The sequence below is a fragment of the Jatropha curcas genome, chromosome 9 (assembly GCF_041381405.1).
Source record: "Jatropha curcas cultivar XTBG-Jc1 chromosome 9, XTBG_Jcur_1.0, whole genome shotgun sequence".
NCBI classification, from domain to species: Eukaryota; Viridiplantae; Streptophyta; class Magnoliopsida; order Malpighiales; family Euphorbiaceae; genus Jatropha; species Jatropha curcas.
Window position 1 is genome coordinate 14,039,925 of NC_143159.1, and position 22,618 is coordinate 14,062,542.

Sequence of the window (22,618 nt, forward strand, 5' to 3'; positions counted from 1 at the left end):
TATATATATATATATATATATATATATATATATTTTATTTATTTATTTATCTATTAAAAAAAGTTAAAAAAACATCCAATCAAATTATAGAACATTTAAATTTCCTTAAGGGTATTATCTTAATGTTAATTATATATTAAGCATAATATTTAAAATAAATTTAATTGGTTATTAATAAAGTTATTTTAGAACATTTAAAATTTCAGTAAGGTCATTATAGGTAATCTCATTATTCCCCCTTTCATTCCCACTTTTATATATAGTAAGTATATAGATTATTCAAAAGAATATAAATTCTTTTGTTTCATTAAAATATCAGCGAACTCTATTAGCTATTAATAGTAAGATTTTATATCTAGTCTATATGATTATTTGTAATACTTAATAATATTATCAATGAATAACATTTTAAAAGAAAATATTATAATACAATTTCGACAAATAATATATTATTTAGGAAAGTTGTGTGAAAATATGAAAATTTGTGTTCATTTAATATTCAAATTGTCTTTGGTTATTGAAAATGTATTTTAAATATCATGCAATTTCTTTTAATGTGGTCAACCCGTGATCTTTTTCTATTCAAACTCCATTTTAATAAGCACCCATATCACCAATATGAGCATTCTTTTTTTCAATAGAAATTGATGCAAAAAACTTATTTCCTAAAATTTTTACACATTAAATGTTCATCTATACTTTTGTCTGCCACTATCTCGAGAATCTCTCATGTAAAAGCTTTACAAAGGACTAAAATAAGAGTAAGATAAACTTTTCATATTGACATAGTTTCTAAAGTTATCAAATTAGATAAAATTTTCTATATAAAAAGAACATCCAAAATGAAAAATTTTTTCTATATAAAAAAAATAGAGGAAGTAATAAAATTAAAGATAATTTGATCAAATTACTTTTTATCTCAAAACCAAGTATAACTTATAAAGATAGTTGTCATATAAGCAAAAAAATCTCTTTAAAATACTAAAAATGATTTATATTTTAGACAAAACAATCATATTATATATATATATATGTATATACACTTTCGAAAGGGTATATACGTATATATATTCAACATATTGATTATAATTAAATTTCATTATCCACTAATTACAATTATTTAAGAGCATCTGAAACACGTATCTTTTGTAACATCAAATGAAAAGGTAACGGTTTATTAAAATAATAACACGTATCTTTTGTATCTTTTGTAACACGTATCGTTTGTCATTACGCAACGGTTTCCAATAATTTACTATCAAGGGAAATAAATAATAATATATTGGAATCGGGCGAGACTTTTTATCACCGTGAAAATGTTGGTTAAAATGTGCATAACATGATTTTGTTATACTCATAATTAAATTTGTCAATATCTATGGGGCCCAAAAGTTTCTGCTGAACTTTCATGCACATTTGGCATTTTGTTAGCTACATTCACGAATATATTGAAACAAAGTAAAAGAGTTTAACACTTTAGTAGCTCATTTCATACGTAAACTGCGCTCTCTTTTTTTTTTTTTTTAATTAGGATATTTTATTAAAATTTGATTCGAAATTCTTTTGAAATTTGAAAATATTTTCACGTTTATGTGTAAAAAAATCTTTAAAACATTTTCTGTACTTTTCTTATTTTAAATTATTCTGAACGGAATATGTATTTTTATTGAGAGAATTTAAGATACTATCTGTCTCTTTCTCTCTAACTTCTTTTCTGCCATTTCTCTTTGTTCTTTACTGATTTCTCTCCACAAATTTCCATACAACACGCAATTCCTCCCTCAACGCGCCACACTACCCCCAACCACCAAAAGCCGCTTGCAAAACATTAATGCTTTGTTTGGATAGTTGCAAAATATATGTGGATGTAAAATAGGGAGTAAAAATACATTGAAAATTTCAAATTACCTTATTTGATTTGGGTAAAAATATTAAAGAGGGTGTAAAATAAATTTATTTTAGGTTGTACACAGTGGCAGAACCAGAAAAAATAATTGGATGTAGAGAAAAAAAAAATTTAAATTTAAAGAGGGCAATATAGAAAAAAATCATTATTTTATAGGTAAAAAGTAAAATTTTATATATTTTATAAGGTACATTTCAAAAAAAAAAAAAAGTTAGATGGGGCGACCGACAATCTAGTTCTGCCACTGCTTGTACAATTTTCCTCCCAAGATGGATTGAAAGTAATAAATAATGGGTGAAAAGTTATTATTCACAGTATAACGATAAAAATAAAATTATTTTACACCAATCCAACCAATCCAAACAACAAGTACAAAATAAGGAGGTAAAATGAATATTTTTTACTTCCTCTTTCCAAATACAACATAACAACTTATAAATCTCCATAATAAGAATATTTTTTAAAAAAAAAAAAAGAAAAAACTTTAACTATCATAATAATTAAAATTATGGTCAATTCTTTTAACTTCATCTATTAACACTTAGTAATATATTTTTAAGCAAAAAAAAAAAAACAATTTATCCCTATACTTTAGCATAATTAACTACCTTATTTTTACATTTTAAAAATTACACTATTCTATCACTGTAGTTTATCTCCATTAAATGAAATTATTTTTCCGTCCATTAGATATTGAAGTCATTAACAAATCCAAATTAGAGGGATAAAATACTTTAATTTTAAAGTACAAGAATAAAGCAGTTAACAATGTCAAAATATAGTGACAAAAATGTAGTTTTTTCCTTTAGTTCATATGTATAACGAGTTACTCTTGTAATTTTACTAGCACTTAATGGCTAAAATCTCAAATAGTGGTCGGAGTGATAATTTTGTTTAATGGAGACAAATTATAAGAACAAAATAGTATAATTTTTAAAATTTAAGGACAAAATAGTTAATTATGTTAAAACATAGGGATACAAATACAGTTGTTCTATTTTTTAATAATATTTTGGCCTCTATCTATTGTCATCCAAAAAAACAGTGATGTGCTTGTAAATGAGTTCCAATTTTTTATGTTCCATTTCGAAGTAGATTCCACTTGCTGTCTCAATGAACAGAAAAGGCTTGAATTTTATGTTTAAAATTATATACAGTTCTTTTAAATTTATCAATTGACATCAAGAAGTACATTTTTCTCAAATAGAATGTTCAAAATACCCCTTAAACTTGGAGGATATATACAATTTACTCATATTTCACCTTTTTTTTGATAAAAATCTTACCAACTTAGGGTATAAACTTATAAACTGCCCATATTGTTGCTTGCCTTGGCTGCATGTGTCACACGTGGTCAATGTAAAATTAAAAAACAATTAATTTATTTTTTTATTGGTAACTTCATACTGGTTAAAAGGATAGAAAGTTGACGATCTATAAATCCCCAAAATTGATTTCAGTATTACCCAAATCCTATAGAGCAAAATTAATGTAGATAGAAGGAGATGATGTGTTCAACCAGTAATTTTTCAAACTCTTCAACATCACAGAGCAACTTTAAAGGGCTAACGCAATTCGATTGTGTCTTGGAGTTACATTCTCTCTTCTTTACATCCCTATTCCTATCCTTCTTCTTCCTCTATCATTCGACCTCCTACAACTTCTTGATTTATGCTCAAAATAAACACTACAAAAAAATTGGTAAATTGCGACCGACAAATCAGTAGCTAAATATAGGAAATCGGTCGCTAAATGGACTTAGCGACTGATTTGCGACAAATATTAATCAGTTGCAAAAGTGCTCGTCGCAAATAATTTTGCGATCAATTGTATAAGCGGTCTCCAATTAGCGACCGATTAATTGGTCGGAAACTTATAAATATCGATCGCTAATTAGCGACCGACTAATTGATCACAATCTGGTGGCAGAAAGCGTCAGTCACAATTATGAAAAGAGGTCGCACATCGGTCGCAAAATATGAAAATGATTGGTTGGTGATCTGTTGCAGTTCGGTCGCTAGTCGGTCGCAAAATATAATTATAGGCAAAAAAATAATTTAATAATATTAAAAACCATAATTTTTTCCACCTGTCAAAAATCGACATATATACATCACAATCATAAGCATTATCATCAAGATGACAACACAATAACAATATAAGAATGAAATTGTAAATGTAAGGTACTATACAAAATATGAAAAAATCATAGAAAGCTAAAAAGGTCTAAAATCAAATCTACGAGGTCGGTCCTCTGCATGATCCAATGTCGCAGCATTGGCAAGAGTATCTACTAGATGTGTCGTAGTGTCGGCAGGAGTGACCAAGGTATCATCTGCAGTATCGAGATCACGAGGAGACGATAGTGGCTGATGCAGAGCTGTAGAAACATCTCGATCTGTAGTAGGCGGAGGATCAAAGGAAGAAGTACTAGCACCATGCTGACCGGACATCCGCATGACATGCGCTCTAAGCTCTGCAAGCTGTCTCTCCTGCTCATCAACACAAGCCCGTAATGCACTAATCTCCTCGGCACTATGGTCGGGCTGTGGTCCTAAGGAGGCTGTAGAAGCGTAAGATGCTGAGCCGTAGTAAAATTGTGATGCTTGAGACCCGATGCCATATACTTTCCTCTTCTTTTTGCCCCCTACAGCCTCCAAATAAAGTGCTAACTCATCAATTGTTGACTCAGGTTCAGATTCAGCCTGAGAAGAAACAACACGCTCGCGAGCTGTACTATAGTTCTCCTGAAAACAACAAATTAATTAATTAATGCAACTGCAAGCTTTATTATATTGAACTTGTACACGTAAGAGAAGACTAGAAAGTAAATGTAAATATTCTTCATTGTTACTTACATTGACGCCCAATGCACGTCTGTCGACAAACGTATTTCCATCATGGTCCTTTATGTGAGTGTAAGTGAACACCGCCATCGGTGTGGGCTCACGACCATATTTTTTAGCCTGTAATGAATTTTTATGCATGATATATTAATATGGTGTCATTTCATTAAACATTAGTTTTGTAATTGTAACTAATTGACTCACTAATAATCGAGATGTCTCTTTAGCAAATATTGATCCGCCTGTGTGTCGTGAAGGTCTTGCTCCGTCACTGCCAGTCTCACTATGCCTGTTTTGTGCAAATATCTCACACTTTCTCTTGAATGCAGGATCCTCCCAAGCCTTTGTCAACTCTCCCATTTCTCCTGAGACATGCACTACTGCTTCTTACCGCTTTTTCGCATCTTATAAGTGAAGTCAGCATACTGTAGAGCGCACAATTTCTCCCAGGCCACTTTTAGCATACCCGTAATAGCCTCTTCCCATACTGCAAAAATGAAAAATAAAATTTCAATAAAGAGATGTAGCTTGATTATTATTTACATTGAATGAAGATATAACTTGAACCAAATCATACCTGAAACTCTTTCCAATAAAAGTCTTTCACCTCTTATGGTATAATATCCCATGTGCATCCATCTTTATCGAGATGTAGCTTGATTATCCTCAAAATTTGCCTTGCTGCTCGAGAAGATGGATATATCTGAGAAAAAGAACATAAGTGAAATATAAGTAGACAAAAGCATCAAAATCTGAACAAAACCAAGTTCAAAGGAAAAAGTAAATAAATACTTACTGTCCCACTGCCAAACTGAGCTTGTCACGTGGCTCTAATGAAGCTGCAAAAGAAGTGACAAATGCTGTCAATACAGATAAATAATTAATATATAACTGAAATGACAGTCAACAACATTTATAATTACTTGGTGCAGTAGGTGACTGTGAAGCTGGTGAAGACTCTGCTGGTCCAGGAAGTAGGGTAGAAGAGGAAGGAACATAAGGAAGTGATAGGCATGGGAGGCTGAGCGGAGGATGAAGCCCCAGACGTACCTCAAGAAGAAGGAGGAGGGATAGTCCCTCCTCGCCCACGTGTACTGTGTCCTCGACCACGATCTCCACGCGGACCACTGGAGCCAGACGCGTTTGAATCAATCGCCCTGCCTCTAGCCATCTGTACTACAGATAACAGAACCTACATTTGTATACAATTATATGAATTGTAGCACATGTGGTAAATATGTATAAAGAAAGTGAATAACATTAAAATTCTTCATTAATAATATTATATATACATCTGTTAATTTATTATCCACAATATATAATACATTAAGTATTTCTGTCTTCATCATCATCTGCTTCCTCTTCTTCTTCTTCTTCCTTTTCTCTATTTTTGTCTTCTAAGGTACCCATGATAATTTAATCTTCTTCCTCTTCATCATCTGATGCTCCTATTTCAACATAAGTTTCACTTTCATCATCCAGTCTATCCGTTAAATCTTCAACAACTTGCATCGGTTGTGTATCAACCGCAACTTCTTGAACTGGCTCAGATATTGTGAGTAAAGCAGATTGTTTGGTTTCAACTGCATGAACAACTACTCTAGGCTTGATTTTACATACTGCTATCCAATCGCAACGATCTCATTTCAATGATGGATATGGGACATAGTAAACTTGTGCAGCTTGCATCGCCAACACAAAAGGTTCGTACTTCGTATATCTTCTTCTTTGATCAATATCCACAAGATTATACTTAGGATGAACCTTCATGCCAATGTTTGGCGTAGGATCAAGCCATTCACATTTGAATAAAATTGTGCACTTGATTGGTAGGGATGGATATTCTAACTCTAAAACCTCAACCAATTTGCCAAAAAATCATTTGACTCGTCACTGTAGTTTGATCCCTTTATGCAAACACCACTGTTCATTGTCTTTCTGCTTGTCCTATTGTTTTCATCGACTGCCCCCGAGCGATACGAAAAACATTCCCTTTTTGTTTTGATGGAAAATGTGATTTTTATTTTTGAACAGTGGCGATAAAACATTTTGGATACGATGTCGATAAATCGGTCTTATAAAATATTTTGAGTCGCCACCCATTATTTCGGTAATGGGACCGTTTCCAATAAAAGTGACTCCATTTTAAACCCAATTTTATTCAAGGCCAAATTATTTAAAAGACTGGTCAAGCGAACCAATGCGGTTCTGGGTAAGGGAATTGGGTACACCAGCTTGTTGGAAGCCGACGCCTGAAAAATCGGCCTCTTTTAACCTTACGATTTCTAATTTATTTTAGTTAGAAAAGCCAAATTATTAATTTACTTAAACCCAACCCGAATGGATTGAACCGAGTTCTTATGCGGAAAATTAATTAATCGTCCCAATCAAATTCAATCAAATTCAATCATCGCATCCATAATCATCCAAACCATTCAAACTAAAGCAGTTAAATCACATAAATAAAAGACCCGCTCTTGCCTTATGGTTAAAGGCGGGCCACAAACTAGACCTAAAAATACATTCTACCCGATTAAAAATCTTAACCCAAAAACCAAAAAAAACCCAAAATCATGCATAATTACATTTTAATATTCTAAACTTAATTAAATTGCAATCTGCTCACAATTGGTTGTCTTTGGATTTATTAGAAAAATTAATTTTTATTTTGTACAAAATTCTTTAATTTTTGAAAGAACAACAATTGTTTCTGGTGCCCTAGAACAGTCGCGTCACGCAGCTGTTCTTTAGAAGAACAGTTGAGTGACAGATCTAGTAGTCGCGTGACCTAACTGTTCTTAAAACTCCAGATCCATCAACCGTATATTTTAGATCCACAATTAAAAATAGAATATTAAAAATAAAATGAAACCGTGAATATGAACAGTTCCGTCACGCAACCTCCAGGTCCGTTACGGATCTGATAGCTGTGTGACGCAACTAATCTGGGTAAAGAAATGATATTTTGGGCATGAACAGCTCCGTCACGCAACTGCCAGGTGTGAACCCCTCCCCCAAAAATAGGCATATAATGAATATGACTAAGGGCAGAAATGCACCGGAATGTGTGAGTCGCCACCTTGTTTAATTATTTTAGGGTAAATTAGGAAAAAACCCTAAGTTGACTCCAATTTTAATTAACCTACTTACTAGATTAATTATCCCAATGTTTAAGGCATAGTTTGCGAACTCGAGGTGGATCCCGAGACCATGTCATGTTGATGAACTAACCAATGAATGAATGCTTTGCAAGGTACATGATGTAATTGGACCAATGAAATGTTTAAGTGATTTCGACTTGCCGCTCGGGGTTAAATCCCAAATGTGCCTACGTACTTCCGTTTGAATGGAAGATCAAAGTCGACGTAGTTCGATAGGCCTTTTTTAAAGGGCTTTGAATGGGTATGCTTAATGTATGAGTGTGTGTATGCTTCGTGCATTTTGTTTAGGCATTTTGCCAAAGAATTGATTGATTTGATTAGGCGTTTGTTGCCAAAAGTGTTGATTTAAGACTTTTAGCCAAAAAGATTGATTTAGGCAATTTTGTTGCCAAAAGTTGATGTGATTTAGGTGATTTGTTTGCAAAAAATGATTATTTGAAGGCTTCTAGCCAAAATGAGTTGATTTAGGCAATTTGTTTGCCAAAAGTGTTGATTGGGCAATTGTCGCCAAAATTAATTGATTGGGCAATTTATTGCCAAAAATTGATATTTGGGCTTTTTGTCGCCAAAATGGTTGATTGGGCAATTTATTGCCAAAAATTGATGTTTGGGCTTTTTGTTGCCAAAAATTGATGTTTGGGCTTTTTGTTGCCAAAATGGTTGATTTAGGCAATTTGTTTGCCAAGAGTGTTGATTGGGCGATTGTCGCCAAAATTAATTGATTGGACAATTTATTGCCAAAAATTGATATTTGGGCTTTTTGTCGCCAAAATGGTTGATTGGGCAATTTATTGCCAAAAATTGATGTTTGGGCTTTTTGTTGCCAAAATGGTTGATTTAGGCAATTTGTTGCCAAAGATTGGTTAGGCGATTTGTCGCCAAAATGATTAAGGGCACTTGTGCCAAAGGGGCTTTGTTGGGCGATTTGTCGCCAAAAAGGTGGTTATTTGAATTATAGGCAATTTGTTGCCAAAAATGTGATTGATTAGGCTTTTAGCCACAATTATTGATTAATTGGACTTAAGCCGGACTGTTCGAAATAAAGGCGATTATACCGTAGTCATTAATTGACCAGATACTTTAGCCAATATTGTCAGATTTAGGCTTTAACACAACGATTATTAATTAACCGGACATTTAAGCTTAATCATCTTTCATTGAGGCAGTTTATTTGCCAAATTGATGACGTGAATGCATTTATGCAACAGTTTAATTCAGAATTGGAGTAGAAGAGAATATGCACAAAATGCTGAAATTAAATGGGCAAAGTTTCATTATTACCTGAGTTAATCGGCGGCCGCTTCTTAGCTTCAGCTTGAAAATTCCAGATTAAGCTCCTCGTTTGGGGAATATTTAATTAAAATTAATTTAATTAAGTGACCAAATATCACAACAGCAGAGTAATAAAAGCCTACACTAAATGCAGAAAAGCAGTAAAAGAACCGCAAGGAGCGTAGGGGAGAAGAGAGCGTCCGTCAACACAGACCGAGTGAGTAAAACTGTCGATTCGGGGCTGTATTTATAGGGAAAAACAGGCTGGAGGGCGGGCGCTCCCGCCGTGGCCTGTCCACTCGCTAGTTTTTCGTTCCAAAGGCTTTTTCGGGAGTTCCGTACCTCCAAAAAATATTCCGGGACCAGTTCCGCGATCCTCGTAATTTTCCGAATGTTTCAAGTACCATATTGGCATACTTTCGATGAACTTTTCTGAATGGCCTCCGGTTGCAGTTCCGAAAAACAGGCTTTTTGAGCCTCAAAATTTGAGTATTCACAGTTGCCCCCCACCGGCAACCATAAAAATGATTTATGGGTATCGGTGGTTGTTTGAAAAACAAATTTTGAAGGCAAAAATCGGACGCGTCTAGAAGACCCGCCTTTTGGCTATTTCCTTATAAATAGCTGAAGTTTCACTTCTACATTCATTTTAAACTTTCCAACTCAAAGATCTCTCTCAAAATTCTCTCAATTTCCAAAGCTTCAAAGCTTCCTTCCTCCATGGTTTCCTCAGATCTTAGCGACGAGGATTTTCTGGAGTCTCTGGGGATTTCCCTCGACGAAGTTAATGTCACGGCAGACGCTGACACTCACGCATCCGTAACTGGCGTCTACGCCCAGGTAAGCTCCCTTTCACTTTTATTTGTTTATTTATTATTTTTTCTTTTTTTTTTGGGCCTTAGGGGCCAAAATGTGAACTTTTGGGCCTTTGTGGCCAAATTGGGCATTTTTTGGGCCTTTGGGGGCCAAATTGGGAATTTTTGGGCCTTGGTGGCCAAAATGTGAACTTTTGGGCCTTGGTGGCCAAATTGGAAATTTTTGGGCCTTAGGGGCCAAATTGGGAACTTTTGGGCCTTTGTGGCCAAATTGTGAACTTTTGGGCCTTTGGGGCCAAATTGGGAATTTTTGGGCCTTAGAGACCAAAATGTGAACTTTTTTTTTTTATGTTTCTGCACTTACTGTTTTATTAGTATGCATGCTAGGATAGAATTAAGATATTACCCTTAGTAAGGAACCAAGGAATAACTCTTAGACTGCTTTACCTTTTAGGATCCACACATTAGATTGGACGTAGGCGAGACCTCTGTTGCTGAAATCCCGTTCGAGATACTCGACCACAACAACCCGGTCGGAGCCATTATCAGTCCCTCTCATCTGGACTTTTTAAGACATCTTGAGATGGCTCGGCACAATTACAAGGACTTACTGGGCGCATTGGCCGAGAGATGGTGGGACACCACCAATACTTTCCATTTCCCTTGGGGTGAGATGACAATGACCCCCACTGATTTTTCGGTGATCTCTCGGATTCCTTTTGGCATTCGGCCGATCAAGCTGCATAATGACTGGAGGACTGAGGTCTCTCCTGATCGGATGGTTGAGCTGATAGGGATCGACCTGCCCCGGATTGTCGGGCCAAGCTCTACTACTCCCGTTTTGAACGTTTCCAGACGTTGGTTATCCCTCCAGGCCCCCGACATTTATGCTAGACACAGGCAGGGAGAGCTGACGGCTACTCAGGTGGCCAGATTCACTTTGTTGCTGCTGTTCGCTTCGACCTTCTGGTCCAACAGGAAGGATAAGTTTAATCCTTCCATCTTGAAGAGTTTGGAAAACCTGGCCCATCTTGAGGAATACGACTGGGCCGGCACTATTCTGAGCCGCATGTATGATGACATGTGTGATCTGAGTCGGGGCCACTGTAAACTCAGCAGGACCTACTACTTTTGGGAGGTAATGTAAAGAACATTCTCCCTTTCTGTGTTTTTCTGTTTATTTATTGATTTTTCTTCATTGATTCTTGCTTCTGTTTTGCAGACTTGGGCATTTGAGTACTTTCCTTACACTTGCCCGGAGCTGATTCATGCTGATCTTGGATTAGGGCTGGTACCTTTGGCTTGGAGGTGGTACCGAACAAACCTCCAAACTGTTCGACGCAGAAAGTCGTTAAGGGACCTGCGGACCTTCTTTGATACTTGCACCGTGGAGCAGGTAAGTGTCTTATAATGTTTTTTAAGTATGTGAAAATAAAAAGGATTTATTAACACATTTGCTTCTTTCATAGGTTGAGGCGGGGGCGATGAATGCCCGTCTTCAAAGTTGGATTGAGGCTGACCCCCATTTCAAGCGATCAGAGGCCTTGTCTCGGCAGAGGGTTGTCTTGTCACATCCCGTCTTGAGATGCTATTATCTGGGCAAGAGAGTAGACTTTCAGATCAGAGGTTGCCGCTCCGTCCCTTATCCCCCTCCCGAGGACATGCGAGCGGGAAAGCAGATGACGCTTACCGACGCTCATATTGAAAGCTTCCCACATGTGGAGTTTATTCTGGGAGAAGATTATGATGAGTTCTGCAAGATGTTTCTGATGCAGCTTATCGGATCTCGGTTTGATGATTTTCAGGCACCTTCCCAGCCTCCTATCACACATTCTTCTCGGGCTTCAGGCCCCTCGACCAGGACTCCAAGGAGGAGGCCCCAGACTGATCCTTCTTCTTCCACTCCGGTTGAGGGCCCATCTCAGGCTGGACCTAGTCGCCCGTCAGGTCCTTCCAGGGCTCCTCGGGCCATCTCAGAGGCTACCAGGCCGCTTCATCCAGGCCTGGCCAACCTACGTCTTCCATACAACATTTCCTACCATACTCCTGATGGCACTTTAGCTTTTCGGGAGGTCTCCATGGAGAATGTGGATTGCTTGGATCTTCCTCCCGAGGACATTAATGAGCTAATGACTGATAAATCTCTCACAAAAAGGATTCATAAGAGATTTGATATTGACTTGTGTTTTTTGTATGATTTCCAGGTTCCTAACGGCTTGGTCAGTCAGATGATGGAGCTGATGCTTGGGATGTAGCAAGAACTTTCTTCGTCCTGGACTCTGAGGGCCTTTGATGATCAGAGGAGGAGGAGGCCCCGTCACTGATGCCATGGTTGCTAGATTTTTCCTGTTTTTTTTCTTTGCCTGTATTTCTGTACTGAACTTTGACTGTACCTGCACTTGGTTAGTACTGAAAATTTTATATGTATGCATGATTATCCACTTTGATTTGTAAGAAAACGAGATTTTTTTTTTCAATTTCAACTTTCAATTCTTTTCAATTTCTGATCTTTTTTTCAAAAATGAATCCCTTTTATAACCACAACATGCACAATTGGACTAAGAGTCTCTCCACGGTAGAACATATCAATTTGGGGAGGTATGGTCTATCTCCTATTGCTTATTGTCTCTTCTTTCTTTTGGTTCATTCCTTTGTAATAGAAAGGATCCATTACTCAGGTTTGGTTAGAGGACTACCTCCAAGTGGTTGCTGCTCCTACTTTCTTGCCTTACAACCCCTCTCAGTATTGTATGCAGAGGATCCTGATCACTCATCCGTCTACTGATGCATGGACCTCATGGCTGATTGAGCTGGGTCCAAATGAGGTACTGTGGTACATTTCCTGGTATGACATCACCCGTTTTATCCAGGTTAGCTCTCGCCATACTCGGGTTTACCTTTTAGGCCTTACACACTGTACTTGGTACTGCGCTTCGCGCGTTTTGAGGCAGATGGGGATAGACCAGACTATCCCAATTGTAGATGGCACTTCAGCTGATTCAGCCATCACTCCGGGTGTTACCCGAGCCGTCCTTAGGGCTTGGGTTAGAGACCATCACATGGTTAGGCCTTTACCTAATCCTGCCGGTGTCCAGACTTCTCCTGAGTATCGGACCTGGTTCATTATCGTTGTCTGGCCGGTTGAAAGGCCAAGGAGGAACGCACTGCTGAGTGCACTTGAAGGTTGGGCTCAGGCTGACGCTGATAATGAGGTTGGGACTGATGAGGAGATTGTGTTGGCTCCCCGGACAGACGAGGTTGGAGAGAGTTCAGCAGCTAGGGATGACTCGGGGGATGTTGCCCCACGGAGGCGACGGGACACCTAGACTCTTATAGGCTTTTGGACTTTTGTTGTTTTTTCCCTTATTTTGACTTTTTTGACTTTTTATTTGGGACTTTGACTTTGGATTTTGGATTTTGTTCTTTGGCTTTGGATGTATGTTTCGTTTTTTTTTTTTTTTTTTTTTTTTTTTTTTTTTTTTTTTGGACTTGGACTTAGACTTCATTATTTATTTATTTTTCTTGGACTCTTTTGCTTTCTGCTTGACTTCGGACTGTTTGACTTTATTGCTTTAATTGGGAATGTCATTCGACTTTTAAGCTTTCCAACTTTATTTATTTAAGCTCTAATTTTTGCCTAAGCCGCCCTTTCGGGTTTTCAACTTAGCGAGCTACCCATTTTTGCCTAAGCCGCCCTTTTCGGGTTTTCAACTTAGCGGGCCCCGAGTTTGGGGGTTTGTAAGGAAAGGAATTGATTTTCTTATATAGATGAATTTAGGGAAGGATAGGGTTGAGTAGTTAATGGGGAAGTTGAAAAGGAAGAGTTTTGATTGGATTTGAAAGGTTACTTATAGTTTTTGCAGGTTTGAATGCCTTGGGAAGGAGAAGAATTGATTGGAATGTGAGAGGGCAGTTGAAAATTTCTGACCGTTAGGAAGTTGCGCCAAAGATTTGTGGAATTGCGCCAGGAATTTTTCTGGAGTCGCGATCGCGTCTGAAAATTCACGCTCGTGAATGGTTCTTACCTGGCCTCTGTCCTCTGTTGTGCCCTAATCGCGCTCGCGCTTGGTATTATTGCGATCGCGAGAGGGTATCTCCTTGTTTCTGACTTATTTTGCAAAAACTCGCGCTCGCGCAGATATTTGTTGCGATCGCGAAAGGGGATCTTGAAGCTTCTGACTTCCCTTGTGGAGAATTTGCGCTCCCGCAGATAGATGTTGCGATCGCGAGTTTTGTAAAAAAGAGTTTCTGTCTCTTTTTTGCAATGTTCACGCTCGCACTTTCTTTCTTCACGCTCACGAGTTTGGCTTCCTGCAAAAATAGAATTCTCTGCACACTTGATTTTTGATGGGTTTCCTTTTTTTTTTTTTTTTTGAAACTGATAAAAACAAATAATCAAATAATACATTATAATAAACAAAGTATATTAAGTAGTTATTGAAATTATACATACTTATGAAATCGATTTAAAATGTTACCTGTGGTGGATCCTCAATCCTATTACCTAAATAAAGCTTACACCGTTGTCCATTTACCACGAATGTAGAACCATTAGATAGATTCTTCAATTCTAATGCTCCATGTTCTGCAACTTTGATTACCTCAAATGGTCCACTCCATCTGGACTTCAGTTTTCCAGGAAATAGGCGTAGTCTTGAATTGAACAATAACACTTGGTCTCCTTCCTTAAATGATTTGATTCGAATTTGATTATCATGCCATTTCTTAGTTCTTTCCTTGTATAACTTGGCATTTCATATGCTAATAATCTGATCTCATCTAGTTCATTTAACTGAAGTTTCCTTTTGTAACCAGCCTTGCTTAAATCAAAATTTAAAGACTTTATTGCCCAATATGCTTTATATTCCAATTCTAGGGGTAGGTGACATGCCTTACCATAAATTAGACAGTATGGAGACATCCCAATTGGTGTCTTAAATGCCGTTCTATAGGCCCAGAGTGCATCATCGAGTTTAAGCGACCAATCCTTTCGTGATGAATTGACAGTTTTTTCCAAAATCCACTTAAGCTCTCGGTTTGAAATTTCCACTTGACCACTAGTTTGTGGATGATATGGGGTAGATACCTTGTGATGTACTCCATATTTCCTCAAAAGGCTTTCAAACGATCTATTTAAAAAGTGTGTACATCCGTCACTTATGATTGCTCTTGGAACCCCAAATCTGGTAAATAATGCTTTTAAGAATTTGACCACTGTATTGGCGTTGTTTGTGACACAAGCTTGTGCTTCCACCCACTTAGAAACATAGTCAACAGCTACTAAGATATAACTTTTACCTTGTGAAATAGGGAATGGTCCCATGAAGTCTATTCCCCATACATCGAATATCTCTACCTCGAGTATGTTGGATAAAGGCATTTCATCTTTTCGACTTATGTTGCCAACCCTTTGACACCTGTCACAATGAGAGACAAATATACGAGCATCGTGGAACAAAGTGGGCCAATAAAAGCCACTTTCCAAAACCTTTGAAGCAGTTCTATTTGCTCCATGATGCCCTCCATATGGACTAGAATGACAATGCATAAGTATATCTTGTATTTCTGTTTCCCCTACACATCTTCTAATTATACCATCCATACATATTTTAAACAAGAACGGTTCATCCCATAAGAAATTTTTAGCATCTGCATAGAATTTCTTTTTTCGTGCATAAGTCATATCTGGAGGTATGATGTTAGAAGTTAGAAAATTTGCAATGTCAGCATACCAAGGTGTGTGAACATGTTGTACTAACATTAAATTCTCATCTGGAAAATTTTCATTTATAATTGTAGTTTCTCCTATTGGTCCTGCTTCATTTTCTAGACGTGATAAATGATCTGCAACTAAATTTTCAGAACCCTTTTTATCTCTAATTTCAATGTCAAATTCTTGCAATAATAATACCCATCGAATAAGACGTGGTTTTGCATCTTTTTTAGCAAACAGGTATTTCAATGCAGAATGATCAGTATAGATTATGACTTTTGCTCCTAACAAGTATGATCTGAATTTATCACATGCATATACCACAGCCAACATTTCCTTCTCAGTAGTTGTATACTTCATTTGAGTACTAGTTAGAACATGGCTAGCATAGTATATCACATGCAACTTTTTCTCATGTCTTTGGCCTAATACACAACCAACAACAACATCACTAGCATCACACATTATTTCAAATGGTAATCCCCAATTGGGTTTTGCTATAACAGGCGCACTTACTAATGCCTTCTTTAAAGTTTTAAAAGCCTCTAAACATTCTGGAGAAAAATTAAAAGATGCATCTTTAACAAGTAAGTTAGTTAGAGGTTTAGCAATGATAGAAAAATTTTTTATAAATCTTCTATAAAATCCTGCATGGCCTAGAAAAGATCTTATACCTTTAACCGTAGTAGGAGGAGGTAATTTTTCTATAGCTTCTATCTTTGCCCTATCTGTCTGGATTCCTTCCTTACTTATTTTGTGCCCTAAAACAATGCCCTCATCAACCATAAAGTGGCATTTCTCCCAATTCAAAACCAAGTTAGCACTTTCACATCTTGATAATACAAGATCTAGATTTTTCAAACAACCTTCAAATGAATCACCATACACAGAAAAGTCATCCATAAAGACATCCATAATTTCTTCTATGTAGTCATTAAAAATCGCGGTCATGCACTGTTGAAATGTTGCAGGTGCATTGCATAATCCAAAAGGCATGCGTCTATACGCAAATGTACCAAATGGACAAGCAAATGTGGTTTTCTCTTGGTCATTCGGAAAGATATAAATCTGAAAATATCCCGAATATCCATCAAGAAAACAATAGAAAGCATGACCAACAATTCTTTCTAACATTTGATATATGAATGGTAATGGAAAATGATCTTTTCTGGTGGCTGAATTAAGTTTTCTATAATCAATACATACCCTCCAACCTGTAGTGGTCCTAGTAGGAATTAGTTCACCATTTTCATTTTTTACTACAGTCATTCCTCCCTTTTTAGGCTCACACTGAATTGGACTAACCCATTGGCTATCCGAAATTGGGTATATTATTCCTGCATCTAGTAACTTGATAATTTCTTTCTTCACTACTTCTTTCATATTAGGATTAAGTCTCCTTTGTCTTTCTGCCTTAGGTATATGTCCATCCTCAAGATTGATGTAATGCATGACTCGATTTGGACTTATCCCCTTAAGGTCAGAAATTTGCCATCCTATACTCTTAATCCTATTTCTAACAATTTTTAATAAATCATTCTCTTGATCTACAGTTAATTTGTTAGAAATAATTATAGGAAGTGTGTGATCTTTACCTAAGAAAGCATATCGCAAATGACTTGGTAACTCTTTAAGGTATACTATTGGTGGAACTTCAATTGATGGTGGTAAAGGTTCATGCTCCCTAAGTAACATTTCAGGTCTTAAATTTATAAACTCCTCTTCTTCAATATTGACATTTTCTTCTTCAAATTTTTCATTACCTTCCAAGGTAAATATTTCTTGTATGCATGCATCAACTATGTCAATTCTCATGCAATTTCCCTCATCCATAGGATATTTCATAGCTTTATCTATATGAAACTCAATGACATCATCACCTATCCTAAGGACTAATTTTCCTTCTGAAACATCAATTAATGCTCTCCCTGTGTTCATAAATGGTCTTCCTAAAATAAGAGGGCAATTTTTATCATAAACAAAGTCAAGTATGACGAAATCAGTTGGAAAAATAAATTTGTCAACCTTAACAAGTACATCTTCAATGATACCATAGGGTCTTTTAATAGTTTGGTCAGCAAGTTGTAAAACCATATTAGTTCTTTTAACTTCATCCTCTAGTCCCAATTTCTTAAAGAGAGATAATGGCATCAAATTAATACTTGCTCCTAAATCACATAGACATCTAGGAAAATCTACTTTACCTAATTTGTATGGTATAGTGAAACTCCCTGGATCTTTGAGTTTAGTAGGTAACTTACTTGAGATTATGGAGCTACAATCCTCAGTTAGAGTGACTGTCGACACATCTTCCCAACTCCGTTTCTTTGAGATCAACTCTTTAAGGAACTTACCGTAGTTTGGAATTTGTGTGATAGCTTCCATGAGCGACATGTTGATATGCAAATTTTTCAGTTTATCAATAAAATTTAAGAACTGCTTATCTTGCTCCTGCTTCTTGAGCCTTTGCGGAAAAGGGGGCCTAGATTGATATGTTTTATCATTGTCCTTCCCCTTATTTTTTCCTGTTTCTTGTCCTCTTGATCCTGCACTATTTACTTCAATGCTCGGTTCACAAACCGGCTCCACAGTTGCATTATTCAAAACATTAACAACAGTACCCGAAGGAACTATTTTATCTACTATTTTTCCACTTCATAAGGCAATGGCACTTACATTCTCCCTAGAATTCTTTTCTGTATTACTAGGAAGATTTCCCACTTCACGTGAGGAAATGGCACTTGCAAGCTGCCCTACTTGTACCTCCAAATTATGTATGGATGATGAATGATTTTTGAATAACTTGTCAAACTTTGATTCTAACCATTTAAAACTATCATCTTGACTACTCATCTTTTGGTTGAATCCCTCTAGAAATTTATCAAGCTTATTAGTCAATTGTCCCAGCCTATCTTGAGATTGACTAACCTGATTGCCCCTTTCCTGATTATCATGATTTCTCCAAAAGGAATTATGATAATTACGGTTTTCAGTATTATAAGTATGTGAGTACGGACCACGAACTTGTCCTTGGACATAATTCACTTGCTCCTCCATACCCGGATGCTTATAATTACATTCATTTGACACATGCCCATTTTGACCGCAATTGTCACAAATAAGAGGTGTTGATTTACTTATGTTTAAGTTATCAATTTTATAAGACAAAGCAGAAATTTGTGCTTGCATCATGGTTAAAGGATCTAATTCATGCACTTTCTTTACTGAATTCTTTGCAGAAGATGAAGACTCATTATTAGTAGTAGAATGACTTACCTGAGCCCTTTCAGTTGGCCATATGCTATTATTGTTGGCCATCTCTTCTAGTAGCTCAATTGCATCATTAGTAGTCTTCTTCATTAATGATCCTCCTGCCATGGCATTTATAGTTCCTCTTGTAGAAGGTGTCACCCCATTGTAGAAGGTTTGAATCAATATATTTTGGGGAAGGCCATGGTGTGGGCAAACTCGTTAGAGCTCTTTATAGCGATCCCATGCCTCATATAGGGACTCATTTTCATGCTGGGTAAATGAGGTTATTTCTTTGATAAGCCTAGCGGTTTTTGCTGGTGGGAAATACTGTGATAGGAAGGCTTGGGCTAGTTCTTCCCAGGTAGTGATAGAGTTTGGTGGTAATGAATTCAACCAAGCTTTTGCCTTGTCTTTCAATGTGAAAGGAAATAGACGTAACTTGATGGCATCTGCTGGTACCGAATTCATCTTGAATGTATCACAGATTTCAAGAAAACTGGCTATATGTTGTGAACCCCTACCCCAAATATCATAAGCATATGAATGCATGTGACTAAGGGCAGAAATGCACGTGAATGTATGAGTCGCCACCTTGTTTAATTATTTTAGGGTAAACTAGGAAAAACCCTAAGTGACTCCGATTTTAATTAACCTAATTACTAGATTAATTAACCCAACGTTAAGGCATGGCCTATGAGCTCGAGGTGGATCCCGAGACTATGTCATGCTGATGAACTAACCAAAACAATGAATGCTTTGCAGGGTAAAATGATGTAATTGGACCAATGAAAAATGTTTATGTGATTGCGACTTGCCGCTCGGGGTTAAATCCCTAACGTGCCTACGTACTTCCGTTTGAATGGAAGATCAAAGTCAACGTAGTTCGATAGGCCTTCTTTGAAGGGCTTTGAAGGTGTATGCTTAATGCATGAGTGTGTGTATGCTTTGTGCATGTTTGTTTAGGCATTTTGCCAAAGGATCGATTGATTCGATTAGGCGTTCGTTGCCAAAAATGTTGGTTTTAAGGCATTTGAGCCAAAAATGGTTGTCGGGCGATTTGTCGCCAAAGTTGATATTTGGGCTTATTATTGCCAAAATTGATGTTCGGGCTTATTATTGCCGAAAGACGTTTTGTTGGACGATTTGTCGCCAAAATGATGATTGGGCTTTTTTTTTGCCAAAATTGGTGTTCGGGCTTATTATTGCCGAAAATTGATGTTCGGGCTTATTATTGCCGAAAATTGATGTTCGGGCTTATTATTGCCGAAATGATTGATTTTAAGGCTTTTAGCCAAAATGTGTTGATTTAGGCAATCTGTTTGCCAAAATGATGTGATTGGGCGATTGTCGCCAAAATGATTGATTTTAAGGCTTTTAGCCAAAATGAGTTGATTTAGGCAATCTGTTTGCCAAAAGTATTGATTGGGCGATTGTCGCCAAAATTGATTGATTTTAAGGCTTTTAGCCAAAATGAGTTGATTTAGGCAATTCGTTTGCCAAAAGTGTTGATTGGGCGATTGTCGCCAAAATTGATTGATTTTAAGGCTTTTAGCCAAAATGAGTAGATTTATTGAAGGCATTTTGTCAAAAAGTTCGATTTAAGCGATTTGTCGCTAGACAGTGGTTATTCTAATTTATAGGCAATTTGTTTGCCAAAAATTGATTGAACCGTGGGCAATTCGTTGTCAAAATGTGGTTGATTTAATTGTAGGCGATTTGTTGCCAAAACGTGATTGATTAAGGCTTTTTAGCCACAATTATTGATTAATTGGACTTAAGCCGGACTGTTCGAAATAAAGGCAATTAAACCGTAGTTATTAATTAACTAGGCTTTTTAGCCAATATTGTCGGATTTAGCATTAATACCACGATTATTAATTAACCGGATATTTAAGCTTAATCATATTTGATTGAGGCAGTTTATTTGTCTAAATATGATATGAATGCACTTATGCAGTTATAGGATTATTAGGAGTAGAAGAGAAGCATGCATGAAGTGCTAAAATTAAATAGACAGAGTTTCGTTTAAGTACCTGATTTAATCGACGACCGCTTCTTAACTCCGGATTAAGCTCCTCGCTTGGGGAATATTAATTAATTAATTAGAATTTGTTTAATTTTAGTGGCCAAGTATCACAACACATAAAAAAATAAAGACTGAATTAAAAATGCAAAAAAGCGGTAAAAGAATCGCAAAAGCGTGAGGGAGAAAGATCGTCCGTCAACACAGACAGGAGTGGCCAAAAATGAAGAGGTAAGTGGCTATTTATAGGCCAAAAACGGGCCTAGGGCGGTAGCTGCCGCCGGCGCCGGCGGCAGGTGCCGCGGGAGGCCGGCGGCAGGTGCCGCCGAACCGGTGCCGCCAGAGGCCGACGGCCGGAGCCGCCGTGCTCGGCGGCGGCCCCTTGGGCCTTTCACTCCAGAGGAGTTTTCAGGAGTTTCGGACCTCCGAAAAATATTCCGGGACCTGTTCCGCAATCCTCGCGACATTCCGGACGTTTTAAGTACCATATTGGCATACTTTCGATGAACTTCCAAAATGGCCTCCGGTCCGGCCGGACTGTTTGCAGTTCGGGAAAACTGGCTTTTTGAGCCTCAAAATTTGAGTATTCACAGTTGCCCCCCACTGGCTATCATAAAAATGATTTATGAGAGCCAGTGGCTGTCTGAAGGAGCAAATTTTGAGGATGGGCAGAGGAGGAAACCCCGCCGTTTTTTGAAATGAAATGATCAAATGCATGGATTTATGTTTGCAACTTAAAGATGTTTTTGCCTCTTTGAGGACTTGAAAAGATGTTTTGCCTCTTAATGAGGGCTTGAAAAGATGTTTTGCCTCTTAATGAGGGCTTGAAAAGATGTTTTGCCTCTTAGAGGACTTGGAAAGATGTTTTGCCTCTTAATGAGGGCTTGAAAAGATGTTTTGCCTCTTAGAGGGCTTGAAAGGATGTTTTGCCTCTTAGAGGACTTGAAATGATGTTTTGCCTCTTAGAGGACTTGAAAAGATGTTTTGCCTCTTAGAGGGCTTGAAAAGATGTTTTGCCTCTTAATGAGGGCTTGAAAAGATGTTTTGCCTCTTAGAGGGCTTGAAAAGATGTTTTGCCTCTTAATGAGGGCTTGAAAAGAGATTTTGCCTCTTAGAGGACTTGAAAAGACGTTTTGCCTCTTAATGAGGTCTTGAAAAGATGTTTTGCCTCTTAGAGGACTTGAAAGGATGTTTTGCCTCTTGATGAGGGCTTGAAAAGATGTTTTGCCTCTTAATGAGGGCTTGAAGAGAGATTTATTTATTTTTGTTTTTTTTTTTTCTTTGAGAACCAAGGGTCCACCTAAAGTCGAAATGATCAAATGGCTTGGTTTTGGATGAAAAACGGTTGGTTTTTAGTTAGAGTTTCACCCTAGGTTTTATGTAGAAAAAGGTTAACCATTAACCGGGTTCTACCCTGGGTTTGTGTATGTTTTTTTTTATAACACTTGCCCCTGAATCCGACTTGGAGGATTTTGCCCCCTGCTTGAGAGAATTGATGCCCTTATTAGCTGAAATAGAATTTCTTCTTAATGAAAGACTAAGAATTCCGTGATTACTTCTGTGATGGGAGAATGGTGAAGGTTCTTATCACTTCTTGCCCCCCAGAATGGTGCTGACCATGGAATACTTC

General features: G+C 37.1%; 1 protein-coding gene and 1 non-coding gene across 2 annotated transcripts; one reads left to right on the forward strand and one right to left on the reverse strand.

Annotated features, from left to right (window-relative positions):
* Positions 1 to 6,168: 6,168 nt before the first annotated feature.
* On the reverse strand, positions 6,169 to 19,091 carry LOC149493675 (uncharacterized). The gene is made up of 6 exons (XM_089726301.1): positions 18,390 to 19,091; positions 17,477 to 18,296; positions 16,388 to 16,579; positions 15,952 to 16,267; positions 14,897 to 15,417; positions 6,169 to 6,371 (listed from the first exon to the last, which is right to left on the reverse strand). Exons 1-6 carry the CDS (start codon positions 19,089 to 19,091, stop codon positions 6,169 to 6,171), a joined length of 2,754 nt encoding a protein of 917 aa, XP_089582427.1.
* A 70-nt stretch (positions 19,092 to 19,161) lies between these two features.
* On the forward strand, positions 19,162 to 19,268 carry LOC149493676 (small nucleolar RNA R71). The gene has a single exon (XR_016322790.1). It is a non-coding gene; the product is annotated as a small nucleolar RNA R71 (small nucleolar RNA).
* The last annotated feature ends 3,350 nt before the right edge of the window (positions 19,269 to 22,618 follow it).

What these genes read in the sequence shown, in the direction of transcription:
- LOC149493675 (XM_089726301.1), bottom strand. Translation starts at nt 19,091, where the DNA reads ATGGCAGGAGGATCATTAATGAAGAAGACTACTAATGATGCAATTGAG. An exon ending in AGAAATATTTACCTTGGAAG is followed by an intron (nt 16,580 to 17,476) that starts GTAATGAAAAAT and finishes ATTCATTTGAAG; the next exon opens with GTTGTTTGAAAAATCTAGAT. An exon ending in TCCTCCTACTACGGTTAAAG is followed by an intron (nt 16,268 to 16,387) that starts GTATAAGATCTT and finishes ATTTTTCTCCAG; the next exon opens with AATGTTTAGAGGCTTTTAAA.